General features: G+C 48.4%; 1 protein-coding gene across 16 annotated transcripts in view; it reads right to left on the bottom strand.

The window, feature by feature from the left end:
• Positions 1-82: 82 nt before the first annotated feature.
• The window catches only part of PAPLN (papilin, proteoglycan like sulfated glycoprotein), a 71,540-nt gene continuing 55,265 nt past the window's right edge, over positions 83-16,357 (bottom strand). For 8 of the 16 annotated variants that reach the window (XM_080595978.1, XM_080595965.1, XM_080595979.1 and 5 more), the window contains 15 exons: positions 15,012-15,168; positions 14,301-14,387; positions 13,483-13,765; positions 13,235-13,352; positions 12,407-12,536; positions 10,544-11,195; positions 9,578-9,715; positions 8,596-8,720; positions 7,528-7,666; positions 5,966-6,103; positions 5,200-5,327; positions 4,526-4,634; positions 3,027-3,202; positions 2,415-2,621; positions 83-658 (listed from right to left, as the gene is read on the bottom strand). In XM_080595978.1, the coding sequence (XP_080452104.1) occupies positions 2,446-2,621; positions 3,027-3,202; positions 4,526-4,634; positions 5,200-5,327; positions 5,966-6,103; positions 7,528-7,666; positions 8,596-8,720; positions 9,578-9,715; positions 10,544-11,195; positions 12,407-12,536; positions 13,235-13,352; positions 13,483-13,765; positions 14,301-14,387; positions 15,012-15,168 (2,556 nt within the window). In that variant the 3' untranslated portion in view covers positions 83-658; positions 2,415-2,445. The remainder of the gene's footprint in view (positions 659-2,414; positions 2,622-3,026; positions 3,203-4,525; positions 4,635-5,199; positions 5,328-5,965; positions 6,104-7,527; positions 7,667-8,595; positions 8,721-9,577; positions 9,716-10,543; positions 11,196-12,406; positions 12,537-13,234; positions 13,353-13,482; positions 13,766-14,300; positions 14,388-15,011; positions 15,169-16,357) is intronic. The other 8 variants (XM_080595971.1, XM_080595972.1, XM_080595970.1 and 5 more) reach the window with 5 other exon arrangements.

Raw genomic sequence — 16,357 nt, 5'->3', positions numbered from 1 at the left:
GCACTCCCTGACTGTGTTGTATGTAGCCATACAGCTCAAATGAAAGCTAACTATTTAACTCGTATAAAAATAGAGCCTCTGACAGAGTAGAAAGAGATTTATTACAGAAACAACTGCTTATCCTGGGAGAAAGGGATCTGATGTAAGCATAATCAACGGCTAACCATCTTCCTGAGAAGGTTCACAGACCTTAACTCCCCTCTATACCTGCCACACATGACTGGAATTTACACAATTTTACATTAGTCTGTGGTCTCTAAAGGCAGAGTTATACTATATACCAAAACATCCTGTACAGAGCGCCATTTTGCAATGTTAAATGCAAATTTATGTACAAACACAATTAGAATTTATCTCAGGGCTTGAGTTGTCCTCAAATAGTCAATGAATGCAACGTCACAACTTGTCACTGTAACATTCTATGACTTAGAGCAGAGGAAGTTTTTCCTAATTGCCAAATTGAAGGGTCTTCATTGAAAATAAGTTTTGTCATTTCTAGCAAGCAGACTCTATCATTGGCCTCAAAAAGTGAAAATAAAAAATGCCCCAAATAGCTGTTTGACCGTGTCACCTGTTGCTCCTTTACTGGATTGCTTCGAGACTGTTTGGTGTGTTCACATCTTAAAGCATTGTGTCCAGTCCTGAAGCCATACCTGTGCTGAAGAGAGTGCAATCATTAGGTTAGTAGTTCTTATTTTTAGATGCAGCTAAACTGATTTACTGGATTTAGCGTCCAAGCCAGCTTTAGGCTGCCAAGCCTGGGGATTTACACCCATGTATTACTGCTGCCCTGAGCGCTGGTTCTGGGCTGAAGGCGCGGAGAGCAGTGTGATCACAGCCCAGAATTAGATTCCTTCCGTAGAAGCCATAAATTAAAGCAGCAGAGTAGGAAGAAAAACAAAACCAACCCAACCACAAAAAAACAAATCCTTACCACCCACCTGCAAACACCAACGCTACACATCACTGTACTGGCCTAGATGTACAGCTACATCTATACATATAATAAATGGGGATGTGGTGCTAATTATTATGAGTAACCTCTCCAAGGCTGAGCAGGGAGTGTGGCATAAGGAAAGTGGAGTCGCTGCTGGGTCTAAGGGTGAAACCATGTTTCTGGAGGCTGTAAAAAAAAAAGTGGTTTTGCTTGGAAGTTTTAATTCCATTTTGAGATACTGAAGATACCAAATGCCTGGTCACCTGGGTCAACAAATCATCATGTAATATCACCCTCCACACCCACACCTAGCTTAATGCCTGAGAATTTCTCTTTCAGAGCCTCATACGCAGATAGCTACCGCTCTGTCTTAGCCCAGACGTGACGGATGCTTTTCAGCTATAGCTGCTCCGCATCTGGAAGTCCTCATTTCTTAGCACGTATCAGCAACAATCAGCCCAGGACCCGTGCAGAGCCAGGCGTTCTTGAACTTAACTGAGACTGGAGCAGATCATTAGGAAGTTTATTCCAGCAAGTAAAGTACCCTACAACTCTTTGTATGTACATATTATTTGCCTCTCCAAGCAGCACAATGCTACCACAGAGCCTATCTTTGCATTAAATTCAACAGCACTGTTCTGCCTCTGAAATAAAAACAATAATATATAATAATGATAATCCTTTCCAGAGATTTTTATATTTAAATTGCAGCATCTCAGAACAGATAATAATGATCCTATATTCATCTAAATTGTCCCTACCATTTAGAAAGGGCTAAAAGTATTCTTCCATTTTGTCCTAAGCTTTCTGTGAAGCATTGCTTCTGCATTTCAAAGCTGAACACATTCAAGTAGAAACCAAACTGACCCAAACAGAAATTTATCTGAGTATTGCAATAAAAAAGGTACAGTATGTGACATTACAGCTGCATCGTTAGAGCTTGTACTCTCAGAGGACATGAACACTAACTTTATACACATCAAGCTGTTTCTAATGGCTAGAGTTCTTTGCATTTAGATGGAAAATGCTCCCCAGGATTATAAATGTTCCTCAATCATTAGTGCTTTAGTTGAGACAGTTCAGGCCCACCTACAGACACTTCAGACTTTTTTTTTCCTTTTGTTAAGAGCTATTCTCTCCTTCCTTATGTGAAGAATCAGGCTCTTTCTCTTTTATGCTGGTTATCTGCCCTCTCTAAAGTCACAGTCCTTACATTCCCAGCATCACCTGCCTCCATGAACAACAACTACTGTTACGTGAGGAGATGGGTTAGCTATTGCAAGGCATAAGGGAGTGGGGTGGGGAGGGGAAGAAGTTAGCAGTAAGCTGGAGGATGGTGGTTCTCCCACCTTTCCATGGTTACACCCCCTACAGTGTTACATTCACCCTCTTGAGCTTTCAAGCAGGACGGAGCTCCCGAAACAGTTTCATGCAGTACAAGGACAGAGTTCAGAATTCCTGTCTTGTATTCAGTCACCTGTTGTTTCGTGTGGCCTTGGAGGTCTCTGTCACCCGCTGTGACGCGGCGGGCTGGCCTGCGGCTTGTAGTGAGAGCAGCTAGCGCAGCAGAAGCTGGAGTAGTACTCGTTACTGCAGAGCTGGGCCTGCACGATCAGGTCACAGTTGGCGAGGTGTGGCTGGTCCACGCACTCTCTGCTCAGGTCCACAACGTGATTCACAGCTGCTGCAGCCAAGCAAAAGGTAAAGACAGCTGAAAACACAGTCCCCCAGCTTGTCCTCAGGTTTCATTTCCCTCTCAAAAAACACAGCAGGTTCCTGCTCTCTCCACCCTGACAGCTCTAAGGGTGTTATTTTAAATACAGTCCAACATCAAGGATGGGTAAGAGAAACTGACACCTCTGGTTAGACAAAGAAAGAGAATGCAGTTTCTGGGATTGATTTCTGAGGTTCCCAGTGCCCTGGCGGGGAGGTTTGTTTCCACCACCCTGCTTTTGAGCTCACCCAGAGGCTCCTGCTGCTCCCCAGTTTCAGAGATTGGTGGTGGACGGGCACACAGTGGGCAGCCTTACAGCAATGGCCAAGAGGCAGGCCCTGTGCTGGAGAAGCAGGGAGGACAAGTTGTACTCACGACTAGGCCTGTTCCTCAGCACTTTCACCTCGGTGCTGGCACTGACGGAGTTGCTGCTGCTGTAGGCGCTGCACGTGTAGGATCCCTCGTCAGCCAACTGAACGTTGCTTATGATCAGGCTTCCATCCTGGGACAGGTGGATGTGGTGACCGTCTGCCCGCATTGGGACACCATTCCTGCAATGAAAAGCATTTTGTACCACTGTTCCCACCCATGGGAGCTAAAGAAACCTCTGTGCTGTTTGGAAACTGATGCTTCATGAAAGGGGTGAATTGTTACAAATTCAGTGCAAAGGAAGACCTCGTCTTTTGCCATAACCTGGCTCTGCAATTAGGTAGTAATTTGAGCCTGAGCGAGTCTGCTTATTAGCCCACTGCCTCCATGGGAGGCAGCTAGCTGTGTGCTCTGTATAAAGCCTTTGCCTTTTCCAGTATGACACATTTCTGAGGTTTGAGGAACTAAGAGAAAATCCAGGGTGCGTTTCCCTCTCTCCAGGTTGTGGTCTGGCAGTGCTTGTTTGGCAGGCATTGATAGCTGTGCATATGCCTGAGGAACATACAGGGCAGTGAGCAATGCAACCTCCTTCCTCTCCCTTAAAAGTCTGTTTAAAAATGTTTAAAATATCAGCAAGATTGTATCTGTTCTGCTCCTCCTGGAATACTCTGTGCATGGCAAGAAAACTGCCTGAACTATGGACTCCCAGTTACCAAGGAAAGTAAATTTTATTCACTGAAAAAAGTTTCATTCATACTGATACTTGCATCATTTTGTTGACTCAAATACCAAACTTACATATGGAAGAATAGCTCTTTTTGTGAGATGGCCCACTTCAGTCCTACCGCTTGGGACTAGAGGGATTGAAACAATTACTAATCCATCTCCGTGGATCCTTTGCAAGAAAGCTTCAAAATGGAACTGATTTTTTTCAAATAGGGAAAAAAAAACACTACCCAACCCACCACATACTTGCACAAACTCATTTTCACTGTAAAACATCATGAGAAGAGGACACAGCCTTTACCCTTACCAAAACACTTTAAATTCCCATTTGCTCCCGCCTGACAGTAGAGGGGGAGAATTGTTACAGCACAAAGCTGGGAGAAGAGATGCTATTCTTGCAGGGGCTAAAACGTTTGCTAGGGTTAGCCACAGAGAGTGTTCTAAAGACCAACCAAAAATCATCCTCTGGTTTCTAACTTTAATTTTTGCTATTGTAATGTGTATATGTATACACATTACATTAATATATAATCTTAGCTCAAAGTCTGCTTTCCTCCTCATGTGACTGGAATGTGAACTTGGTGACCACTCTTCTAGGATCTGCCTAGGATTTTTAGGGTAATGGTCAAGTTGGTTAGGAAAGGGTGGGTGATGCCAGCTGGGGCTGAGAACCATGGTTTTCTCCCTTACCTGGCAGGCATCCTGCATTATTAGTTGGAGGATAAGTGATGAGGTTCAAGAAGAGAAGGGAAGGCCAGCTCTGTCTCATTTTTGCTCACCTTGACCACCTTATGTTCACATTGTTGCCAGTCACCGTACAGCGAAGTTGAGCAGTTTCTCCCTCGGGTACCGTGATGCTTGGCATAAGGCCAGAGATCCTCAGTTCTCCTAGGCCAGAAGGGAAATCATCACTAGCAAGGAGACAATGCCACGCATTCCCTCATGGGAAGAGTCCAACATATGCTGTGGTGAGCTACAGGCTTCGAGGCCTTTGAACCAGCACGCTGGGAGTTCTGACAGCTATTGCTGTGGGGAATGTCGTATTTCCTAAGGGCTTTGGCCCAAGCCAGCGCAAGCAGCAGAGGTTTCAAACAGCTTTTTCCTCCAGCTGGACACAAGCACACCATGTGCGCAGAACTGCCTCCCTATTGCCTCTTGCTTCTGCTGTACCCATTCCGTACCAGCATCCTAAAAATGAGGCTCAAGAGCCACTCTCACTGTGCTAGCAGTCCGTCTTCTCAGCTGTCTGGAGCACCATGATCTACTAGGCACATCAGATTACATTGGGTAGAAGAACCTCACTCTTCCGTCGCCCTCAAGCTGCCTGTTAAACATGAGGTATGAAGCCAAGAGGCATCACCAGAGCAGAAACCCACGCTCTGCCCAGCCCTCCCTGTTTCACAGTGTGCACACGTGTGTGTACAGACACGCAACACTGCCACCCGTTTGGTACCTAGAGGTCGGAGCAGGACCTGACGCTGGTCCTGGTCATGTCCGTTGGAGGCGATGCAGGTGAAGAAGCCACCATCTTCAGCGCTGAGCCGGCTGATGACCAGTGCCCCGTCTGACTGCTGCCTGTGCCTGAGGGACAAAACCAGAAACCTCCTCAGCCTGCGCTTGGGCCAGGGTGGGACTCCAGCCACCAGAACTGAGGCTGTGCCTTGCGCACAACTTTGTAGTAACACTGAGCGAAGATTTAGCAGCAGCCCAGTTCTATCTGCAATACAACCCTTGGCCCTGAAATCCCACCACCAGTGCTGTGACCTCCGGAAAAGCTTTTGGCTATAGCTGGTTTTCTGGGAGCAGCAGGTGAAGTTGCAGGACAGCAGCATAAAAAGCTCTGGAAGTTCACTGCAGGCACCCTGATCTCTTTGTTTGCTGCGAGTCTCTGCTCTGTTTTGCATAACAGGTGTTTTTTGGCAAGTTTCCTCTTTTTTGCTAATCTTGTAGGTGAACGAATTCCAGCTTCGGCTCACTTGTAGACTCTCTATCACAGCTGTTCACTTGCGAGCTCAATGTTCAGGCTCTGACCGGTGACTGAAGCTAGGGCAGTCAGGCAGTACTGTCTGGCCCTAACAGATGAAGCTGCCCGGCATAAAGCACAATGGGCCCTACCTGCATGGCCAGCAGAGCTGTTCCTTCAGGAAGGAAACAGGAGATTGGGGCTCTCCTCCCCACAAACCTGCCTGTAGGTATGGTAGAGCCATCTGGGAGCTCACCTGGGAGAGGAGAGGGGCTGCCCATCTTTCTGCCACTCGATGGTGAGAGCTGGCGATGCTTCCACTGCGCAGGGCAGTCTGACTCTCTCCCCGACGCTGGCCTCCACCACTGAGGGCTCGCTCTTATCCATTTTCAACCTGCAAAGTCCACAAGCACAGCAAAAGATGCATCAGCTTTTTCATTCAGCATCTGACCTTCAGCACAAGGCCTTTTTAATCACAAACCTTATTTTTTGCCTCCAATGGGAAAGGGCGGTCTCCCTGCTCCCATCAGAGCTCTAATACTTGCCATAAACAACACTCACCACCCTCAGAAAAAAGCAGCCTCTATCAAATCCTGCTCCGGTTCAGCACAGCGTGGTGCTGCACTCCTGCCAGGCAACTTAACCCTTCAGGGACAGCAACCCAGAGCATCCCTCTGGCTAAAATCCTCGGAAGCATTAACACCATAAACACACAGCAAACGGCACAAAGCCCCTGAGAACAGGGCACCAAGCAGGCTTCCCCCCAGGTGCTTGTCTGGCACATGAAAACAAATATTTTTGGGGGGGTATGACAAGCCCATTGCAATCACCTGTCTGACTGCATGCAAGGGCATCCACTGTATGCAGCTGAAAGGCTGGACACAGGCTTTTACACCACTCATCTCCTCATGCTCTTTGCTCTCTTTTAACTACAGATAAACACCATTTCGGAAGAGAACTAAGCCATGATGTTCCCAGAGTCAAAGAAAACATCATCTCCCCAACCCCCATCCTCTGACCTGAATTCTTGATCTCAAAAAACAATACCAAAGAGCCTTAATTCAATGTTCTTAATTCAATGAATCACTTCTTTCTGCTTTTAGGCAGAAGCAGCTAAGGAGGTTACTGGAGAGTTCAGCAAATTGGCTGGGGTTTTGGTTGCAAAGTCAAAAACAGAGAGGGATCAAATCACGGTCCCATTTAGTTTGGAGCCCCAGTGTGCTGCATTTAAGGCAAAAGCAGCTTTTACTCTTTTATTTCTGCAGGACCTAGAAGCATCAGAGAAACAGGCAGGAAGCTACAAAGTATTCCACCCAGTACATGAGAAGACAGCTTGAGTCAAACTCGTTTGTTCACAAAATATTTAAAATAAATGGGTGGGGATTAAAAGTATCTGGAGCTTTTTTTAAAAAATATACATATGTCTATTTTGTGCTAGTTAAGCAGTTCACACTTGCTTTGCTTTCTTTTTTCCCAGAAGGGGTTTCTCTTTCTGGCTGCACTAAGTTGAACAGCTAAAGATGCTGCCCCTGACATTTCTATATTTGTTTGAACCTGGCTCCTTTGCTGTCAGCTTCCCTGAGCATCTTTGCTCAGGATCTGCTTCTTTCAAGGGACCCTTGGGAGGACAGAAGACAGCTTGCAACCGGGATCTTTGCCTGCTCCTGTCGTCAACAGTTCAGTCTTCCTTGCCTCCCAACTGTGCCCCAGAACAGCTGACCCGGGACCTTTCCAATCTTCAGTTTTTCTACATGAAGAGATGCCATATGGTTCATCAGCTGGGCACGGGGGACAAACTGTTGCTGTGTGTGAACTCACCTATATGCGAATTGTGGATGCACGGAGGAGCTGGCTGCCTGCACAACCTTCCCGCCTCTGGATAGCTCTTGGTGCTGCTGATTTTCCTTGTGAAGGACCTGACCTCTCTCACCCTCTGCCAGAACAGCACTCTGGTACTCTATTCAAAATAAAATGCCATATGTGAATAAAAAGACCCTTCTTACTGTGACCTCTTGCGTAGGGTTTCTGTGAGCTTGGGAGAGCTTGCTGAACTGGAGCCAAGGAGCCCTTCAGCCATCTGTTTTCCGACTGACTAGTGCAGTGAGCCTGTGCTGTTGACTAATGAGAGTCACAGACCTGCAGGCAAGCATTTTTAGGCGCCTTTCTCTCCTCTGTCAGCGAGTATGTTGCAGCACCCCTTAGGCCACATTGCCTTCTGCCCTCTGAGCCATTGCTGTGACAAGGTACGTCTCAGGACTGAAGGCTGCAAAGGGTGGCTTGCTGACCCATCTTTTTAGACCAATCTTTTGCATTTTTTTGGTTTTGTTTCTTAAACAAGACATGGCTTCTTTGCAACAGGGAATAACCTGTTACCCAGAAGGACTTGTTTTGGCAAAACAAAACATAAATGCACCAACAAGGGCAGCTATGGCAAACTGGTCACGTTAGAGCAAGATGGAGGGCACAGCAAACTGCAGAGAGCCCTTTTCTGTGGCCTCCTGTCTGGGTTCAGGAGGGCACTGATGGCTCTCAGGCAGGACAACATGCCTGTTACGCTGGAAATGGGGCAGGTCACAGGCAAACCACAATTCCAGGCATTGGGATGGCTCTACAGGGGGGGAAATACTTTTCAGCAAGGGCTTTATCATGACACAACGCCAGAAGAATCCCTGCTACCTCCGCTCTCCCTCTTGGCTCCTGTAGAGCACAGGAGACTGGCTGTGTCACCTCGGGACACCATTGCTATGGAGCGAAGGCAATGCCGCTAGCGCAGCGTGGCAGCAAAGGAAGTTTGCTCCTGCGATTGGCTTTACTGCCCCCGTTGTCAGTGTCTGTTATCAGGGAGCCCTGAGCTACCTCTTTGGTCTCAAGCAGAAGATAAATCACCTATGATCTGTAACTGAATCTGCCGTCTCTCCGTCTTCCCATCAGAAACGAGGCACGTGTAAGTCCCGGCGTCCTCTGGCTTGCTGTGGCTGATAACTAAGGAGCTGTCGGACTGGTAGGTGTGCCTGCAACGGGAGCAGGGATTAACGGCCTCTGCCTGGCCAAGGCAGAGCAGCCTTCAAGCTGGCGTTACATAAACCACCAGCATGTAGTGCCCTCCCCAGCTTAGAAACAACAAAACACTGTTGACCACAGAGGGGTCACAGGCAGGGGAAATAAGTGCAGCAGAAAGGAGGTCAGGAACAGAGAGGAAACTGAGATGGGAAAATAGGGAACTGCTTTCAGCGATCCTCTCCCATGAGGAGGGAAATTGCCCTTCCAGGCAGGAGCTCGAGCCCCAGCAGTCATTTGCAAACATAAAAGCAGAACTTGGCTTTTCTTAACAACTGTGATTTTCATAACAAAAAGTGACTCTCTGGAACCAAACTGTTGCAGGAAACAGATTTCCCAGGACAAAAGGCTTTAAAAATGCTTTTAAAAGCATTGCATTTTAGATGACAGTACCAGAAAATTCCAGCCAGAGGAACTTATTTGGCTATGAGCTTCAACCTGGACTACTTAGTGGTGACCAAGAAGAATCCTACACAGCCAACGTTTTTCTGTGTAACTGCCCACAAGTCAATTCGTTGGCGCCTTGTTAGGGGGCAGAACAAGTGCTGCCCCAAAACACTGCCCAATGCCTCAATACTATTGCAGAGTGTCTCTCTCTCTGCCATGCACAGGCCAGGTGGACAGCTCATGTTCGGGGTGCTGTTAGGTCAGTACATGAGCTTGTTCCTTTATCAATCCTTCTTTCCTTTTTTTTTTTCCCCCAAAGAATGTTAACAATGAGATTACAAAGAAAGTGGGCAACCATTTAAGCATGTTTGGCACTCTGCCCAGCAAGGACTGTGAACTCTACAACGAAGGGAGCTGAGCTCACCTGTCAGAGGAGACTGGCTGGCCATCCTTCATCCACTCCACTCTGGAGAAGGGGGACGTGCCTGTCTTGCAGACCAGCTGGATGTTTTGTCCCACGACTGCTGTCACCAGAGAGGGCTTGGCTTCCTCCAGAATCGCTCTTAAAAGAGAAAGTGATTCCATTAGCACCTCTGCTGCCTTCTCTCCTCTGGGTCCTCTAATGTGGCGATGGGTGAGTCCCAACTGCAGTGCAAAGCAGCACTGGATGCCCATTTAGCTCTGAACAGATGCGTCCTGTAACACGGGGAGCCCTCTCCTACATGACAAAGGCTGGTCTGGACAGACCGAATGCTACAAGAAATCTAAGGAGACAGACACAGCCGGCTCTCCTACATGACAAAGGCTGGTCTGGACAGACCGAATGCTACAAGAAATCTAAGGAGACAGACACAGCCGTATAACCTCTCTTCTGAGAACTATGCTCAGCTCAGCTCACAGACACAGATCCAGTGCAGACACAAACAGATCTAGCTCTAAGCAAACCTGATTTTCAGGGTGATGCTGTCTGGATCCTGACCCAAACTCTGCATTTTAAAGTCTTCCCCGGAACAACCCCCTGCTGCTGCATGCAGTGCTGAGATAAAGGCTCTGAAGTCAGAGAGTCAACTAAATTTATTGGTCAGAACAAGCAAACCACCTATGGATTTTCATTTACAGTACAGGAATGCCTCCCGAACAAGGGCCCCAGCATCCTGCAGTCTTTTCACACACACTACTTCCAGTGCTGTCAGAGAGCAATGAGAGTGCAAGGAATGGGAAAGCAGATTAACTCCAGGGCCTGGATGACTCGATTTACCAAAGGGACACATTTATAGCCAATCTGTTGCGTGGCTAGCTGGTCCTGGCTGGGTCTACACTTCCACTCCAGAGGAAGCTGCACTGATGCTTCACAATGAGCGGGCAGAAAAGAGGAAAAAAAAAAAATCACCTGTGCAGACCCCGTGCTGGGAGTGAGTCTGCAGACACCTGGTGGCCCAAGCCCTCCGTTACGGAAGCATCTGCTCCAAAAGCCTTATGCCACTGCTTGCCTTCATGTGGCAGCACCTGCTGGCCACTGCTGCTCTGCCTCTCTGGGGGCCCAGGCACTGCCGTTTCCGACACCAAGTGCAGCTGGCTCAGGCTGTTCAATCGACTTTGCTGGGTGCCCCAGCGCTGGCTCTCCAGCACACCAGTCCTTTGCACAGTCTCTGGCAGCACCTCGCTCCTCCAGCTGTCCCCTCCGTGTCTGTTCTGTGGGGGCTGTAAAGCGTCATAGGCTCTTCCTTCTTGGCTCTGACTTGCAGACTCTCTCAGCGGTGGCTGCTGACCCCGGGAGTTCCCTGTGTGAGAGCGGGAGCCGGCGTCCTGCTGCTGCAGGGCTCCTGTGCCAGAATAGGGCTGGCGCGCCAGGGGGCTGACCCCCCCCGAGTTGTGGCATACTCTCATGCACTCCTCCTCCGAGGCAAAGCTGTTTTTATTGCCATGACAGCCGCCGTACCAAAAGCGGTTGCACTTGCCAACGACAGTCACAAAGTACCAGCGAGTGGTCCAGTTCGCACAGGGGCCGTGGGCACTGGGCAGCAGGCATATGACGGGATACGCTACCAGAAAGAGCAGAACAGAAGGACATGTGAGGGCTAAGAAACACAAAGGTCCAGGTGCTTCAACCATCTACCCAAATGATCTGATGGGCCTTGTGGGCAGAGTGCTGGTGGGAAGGTAGGAACACATGAATTTTGCATCCAGCTCGGCTTTTAAATTGGGCAGCTGCTCTGCTGTCTCCTTCAGCCCTTGTTTTCCTGCTGGTAGAAGAGAAGCCAACCTCAGAGACATTTCTGAGCCTAAATGCTAGACTGACACTTTACGGCCTTTTTAGGGAATTCTGGTGCTGCAAGGGGCACGTGGCTGTCATTTGCACATTGCCAGCCCAGAGAGCAGGGGGACTAGACCCAGTTGTGAAGACTCACACACTATAGATTACACCACTGTAAATAAAGAGGAGCACAGCCCAATCTGTCTACAGACCTTCCCTGTGGCCTGAGTCACATGTACCACAGCCACTTGTTGACAAACATCGGATGCAGAGCTCTGACTGAGAGGTCCTTTGCGGAGCTGTGGCTGAGCAGAGAGGATACACAGACCTTTCCCTAAGGCAGCCTTGCAGGGCTGGTGACCAAGCAATCCCTGTGCTGTAGCAAAAGGGGAAAGCAATGCAGCAGACATCTGCCTGCAACAGATACAGCTTGGAACTAAAGGAGCAGAGGTGCTTTTGCCCACCCAGCAGCTCTAGCATCCTGGTAGTAGAGCAGGCACTGTTCCCTATTGTTCTCTGCTGGTTGAAAGCCTCCATGCAGCCCTGAGCAACATCCTTAGCCGTAGCTCTCATTCCAGCCCTGGGCAGACAAGCTTGTCTGAAGGCTGAGCATGGCCCCAGTTTCTCAGAGAAGGCCTTACTTCACCTAAGCCCAGGTAATGAATTTGGAGCACTCAAGGCTGTATCAGGTTGTCTTCCCAGGGGCAAACAGCTCCCCAGAAATCCTACAGACTGACAGATTACATACACAGAGTTCTGTCCAAATATCAAAAGAGGACAACATGAATTTCTGTGGTAGCTAACTGAACCATTTGGCAGCTTTTCTATGTTCCCTCCGAGCCTCCCCTCTCCCAGCCACCAGGCTGGATTCCTTTTCAAGGAGAGGATTTACTGCAATTTACAGAGAGCAAAACCTCTACACAGGAAGTTTCCATACGCTACTGAATTCTGTGCGACTCTTCCTCTGTTCCTAACCAAAGAAGCCAAAGCATCACTTACGGTAGTTGGGCCTGTTGAGACATCCTTCCCCTTGAGGACCTGAAGCTGAAGCGACATTGTCAAAACAGCAGCCGTACACTGAGCTGCGGCACTCGCCCGAGGGGTGCTGCTGCAACAAGGCTTGGCTTGCCTTAGAGATGGGAATTGAAAGCCAAAAGTTATCATGTGTACATGAGGGCAGAAGCACATGCAAGACAGTGTCCAAGCTGTTGGCTGCAGAAGGCCAGCCGTTAGAGGAACCGCTATTCATTTGTTTGCCTCCTGGAGGCTTTCCTGCTGGCAAGGGGGAGGAAACTTGGCTGCTGGCCATGGAGACAGTGCTGCACTTCTTTGCAAAACACACCTAGCCAGCCAGCAGCAGGCCAGCTTTTTGATCTGGCCCCACCATACACCCAAACCATTCCAGATGAATTTCCTCCCTGAATATTTTACCCTCAATTAGTCTGCAGAGACGACTAACAAGGGCAATTATTAGTAGCATGTTCTTTCCTGTTTTTTCTCCTAGAAATTGGATGGCAAGTTTCTGACGGACAGAAATCTCATTACCCATGATTATTCAACCTGTTCTACGCAAGATGTTCCTCTCCTTCTCAGACAGCTCCCAACCACCTACGTTGTCCCCTGCTGACAGAGGATCACAAGTGGGTGCCCCATATCAAACAGGAATGAAGTGGGCCAAAGGGCCAGATGCCATGCATGGAGTATTGGTTCTCCAGCATTACTGGCAGAGACGAAGTACAACAGAAGCCCACAGTCTGAGTCATCAGGGTCAAATACAAATCTTCACATCTGATGGACTGCTAAGACCCAAAGGGGTTTTGTACTTACTGTTGGAGCAGCTGCAGCAGGCCAACTTCTGCTCATTTGAACCTCACGGTTGTACTGTGGGCATCCCATGTTGTTCAGACCTTGAGCAGCTGACACTCCATCCGGACAGCATCCATACCTACAGACACAAGGCAGAAGGGCTGCAGCAATACCTGACCTGCCTGGCTTGACAGGCACAGGCTATAAATTTCAGTAGGCCTCCAGGAAAGGCAGTGCCTCCCTGGTCAGGCCTATCTACTTCCAGCTACCTGTTTTGGTGACAGCTGCTGAAGGGACAACCTCTCCCCAAAGGGCCTGAAGCCGGAGTGCGTCCATCTGGACAGCAGCCGTGTGGGCTCCGATGACAGTCCTGAGAGCCAGTCCCTGCAGTGGGGTACTGAGGGAAGCTGAGCTGATGGGAATTTGATGAGTGTGACTGGGATTCCCAGCGAACGGGCAACAAGTTGATGCCACGGTCCTCAGTAGACTGGATGTGGTGATTCCCAGAGGTACCGTGGACTGTGGAGATCCCAGCGAGCATCCTTCCAGAATCTGGGAAGAGAAATCCTTAGAGCATGCAGGCAAGCAACAAAATCTGGGCAGTTTTCTTCATCTCTGCTCTTTTTCCTTTTACATGCCTAAGGCTACAGGGCAAGCTTTTCTGTATCAGGGTTTCACCTGAATACGTATCTTCCAGCCCACCCTTCTGGATTTGATTGTCCTGAGGTTTTTTTGCTCACTGCTGTGAGCATTCTTCCTGCAGTCCCATGAGAAATCACCTGCCACATTACTGTGGTCCCCTTGCAGCAGGACTTATAATCTGCTTTGGGCAGCATTTCTCTCAGGCAGCCTTTACATCATGCTGCCAGAACTTGGGATGTAAATACTGTAGAGTCTGCTGCATGCACAGAATCAGATATTGTTCGCTATCGGTGTAAAAGAATATATAATTTATCCCTGGCTCCAGGAATTTCTAGAAGACCATGAGAAGAAAGAGAAAGGAAGAAAAGGAGGAATCTTCCCCTTACCACACCCTGTTTCAAGTCCACCATCACCAAAACCCCAAACAAACAAAATTCTTCTGAACCTGTGGCAGGGCTGTTTGGGTTGTAACGAGTCAGCGAGGACTGGCGAGTGACATCATATCCCATAGTGTCCTGCATACTGGGGACCTCTGCAAACAGAGACATACACAAAGCAAGTGCAGTTAGTCCAACTACGGTCAAATAATTGCAAATGCATCCAGAAATCAACAGGAGACTAAAGTTGATGAAAATGTGTCTCTTCTTCTGGAACAGCTGTCAATCAGCATTTGGATTCAATTGGACTGTCAGGACAGCTACTTGCAACATGCAGGCAGGGAAAATAGGCCATTTCGGCTCTGGCACGAAGACTAGATGCAGGCAAGCAAAGTCTTCTGAACAGCTGTGCCTCCTTTATAGGTGGTCCACAACAGGATGAGAACTGGCTATAGTTTCTAGCTACTGAGCCTGCCAGGGTGTCAATCCTTCTTAACGCTGGGAGTCCTAGGGTCAAGTCTGCAGTACAAACTAGGACAGAGCTATCACAAAATACTGAATTCAAAATGGACACATTAATACTAAGCCTGTTACATACATTTCAAACAGTGCAGGTACTGGGACTCTGAAGATGCTATGGTTATGTGTGCAAAACATGAACGTACAGGACAGAGGCAGGCAGGGAGCTGAGAACACAAGCTTGTGCAGACTCTAGGGAATTTCTACTCCTACAGCAGAAGCATCTTAGAAAAAGCTGGGTGTCTATCAATACCACTCACGCTGTGGCAAGTAGCAGGGCTGCATGTTGCAGCTTCCCAGGGTGGCTGGTTTCTGTGGCTGGATGGCTTTGCATATCTCAGCACTGTAGAACTTGGAGTCACCGTCAGCACAGATAACTTGGCGGGTCCGGATGCCTGAACTGCAGCTCTTCGAACACTTGGGCACAGAGACAAGGCAAGTGAGCAGGAACCAGAGTCAGAATGCAGAAACCCCACAGCCTTGAAGCGTGGAACAGCTGCATGATTTGCTGCAGGCTGAGCCCAGCTTCCTCCACCAAGACAAGGCAAACAACACTTCAGCTGGATTTATCTGAACAGTTACTCAAAGCTATTTTACCAAATGTTGCACTCAGCCCCGAAGCATTAGGCTCCAAGCCGTGCTCACTCTGTAACAACCAGATGAGCTGCTGTTACCAACAGTGGTATGGCAAGGAGTTGGAATAAGCAGCAGGAGTGAATTGTTTCAGCCTGGCCTGAAGGCATTTCAGTACTACTGGGATACACCAGCTGTGAGGTCAGTTCTGAACTCTGCATTCCAAACAGCAGGCACCACTTTAAAACGGGAAAGCAAATGGGTGACTTTCTTGTAAGCAGCTAACTGGAGTTCCCCTCATTGGAAGCTGTGGATGAAGAGGGAGTGATGAGCAGAACCTCGGGGGGGGGGAGGGCAGTGGAGAGGATGCGGTAACTGGGTAACCAACCTGCTCGTGGCAAGCTTTACAAACTTTGGGAAGGTATTTCTTTCTTTTATTCAGATGCAGGCAGGAACCCTTCTGATATTGGAAAGCCTGAGGCCAGGAAAGATCAGATTAAGGTATGCAACACTTTAGCTGTTATTAAAACAGCCTACATCACACAGAGAACCAGATGTAACATGTTTTAACTCAGAACTACCTGGTCTGACTAGCATAGAAGGGGACAAGCGTGTTTGGAAGTAACATGATGCACTGGATCTGCCCCTATCTCTTCTCTCCCAGCACTCTTCCCAGGCTGAAAACAGTCTGGCTCCCTCCACAAAGACAAGACTAATCCAGCTGAAGAACAGTTTATCTGAACAATTACAAAAACATAGTTTAAAACATTTCATCAAATGTGATGACCAGTCCTGAAGCCTGTGGCTCTAAGCCATACTCAGCCAGAGAGCAGCTTTACTATTCACGTCAATGGTGCGAAGAATTGGGAATAAGCAGCAGGAGTGGATTGTTTCTGTTTATTGGCTGCATTTTGCTACTGTCACAGAAACTATAATCTCCCCCTTCAAGAAGGATTTATTTTTGTAGCAGCTGCAAACAAAGCAGGCAACAGATTAACTGGAGCATTACTAGTGCCAGTTACAATGCAACCGT

The sequence above is a fragment of the Anser brachyrhynchus genome, assembly GCF_964034855.1.
Source record: "Anser brachyrhynchus genome assembly, chromosome: 5".
Lineage (NCBI taxonomy): Eukaryota > Metazoa > Chordata > Aves > Anseriformes > Anatidae > Anser > Anser brachyrhynchus.
This window is presented reverse-complemented; position numbering and strand designations above follow the sequence as displayed.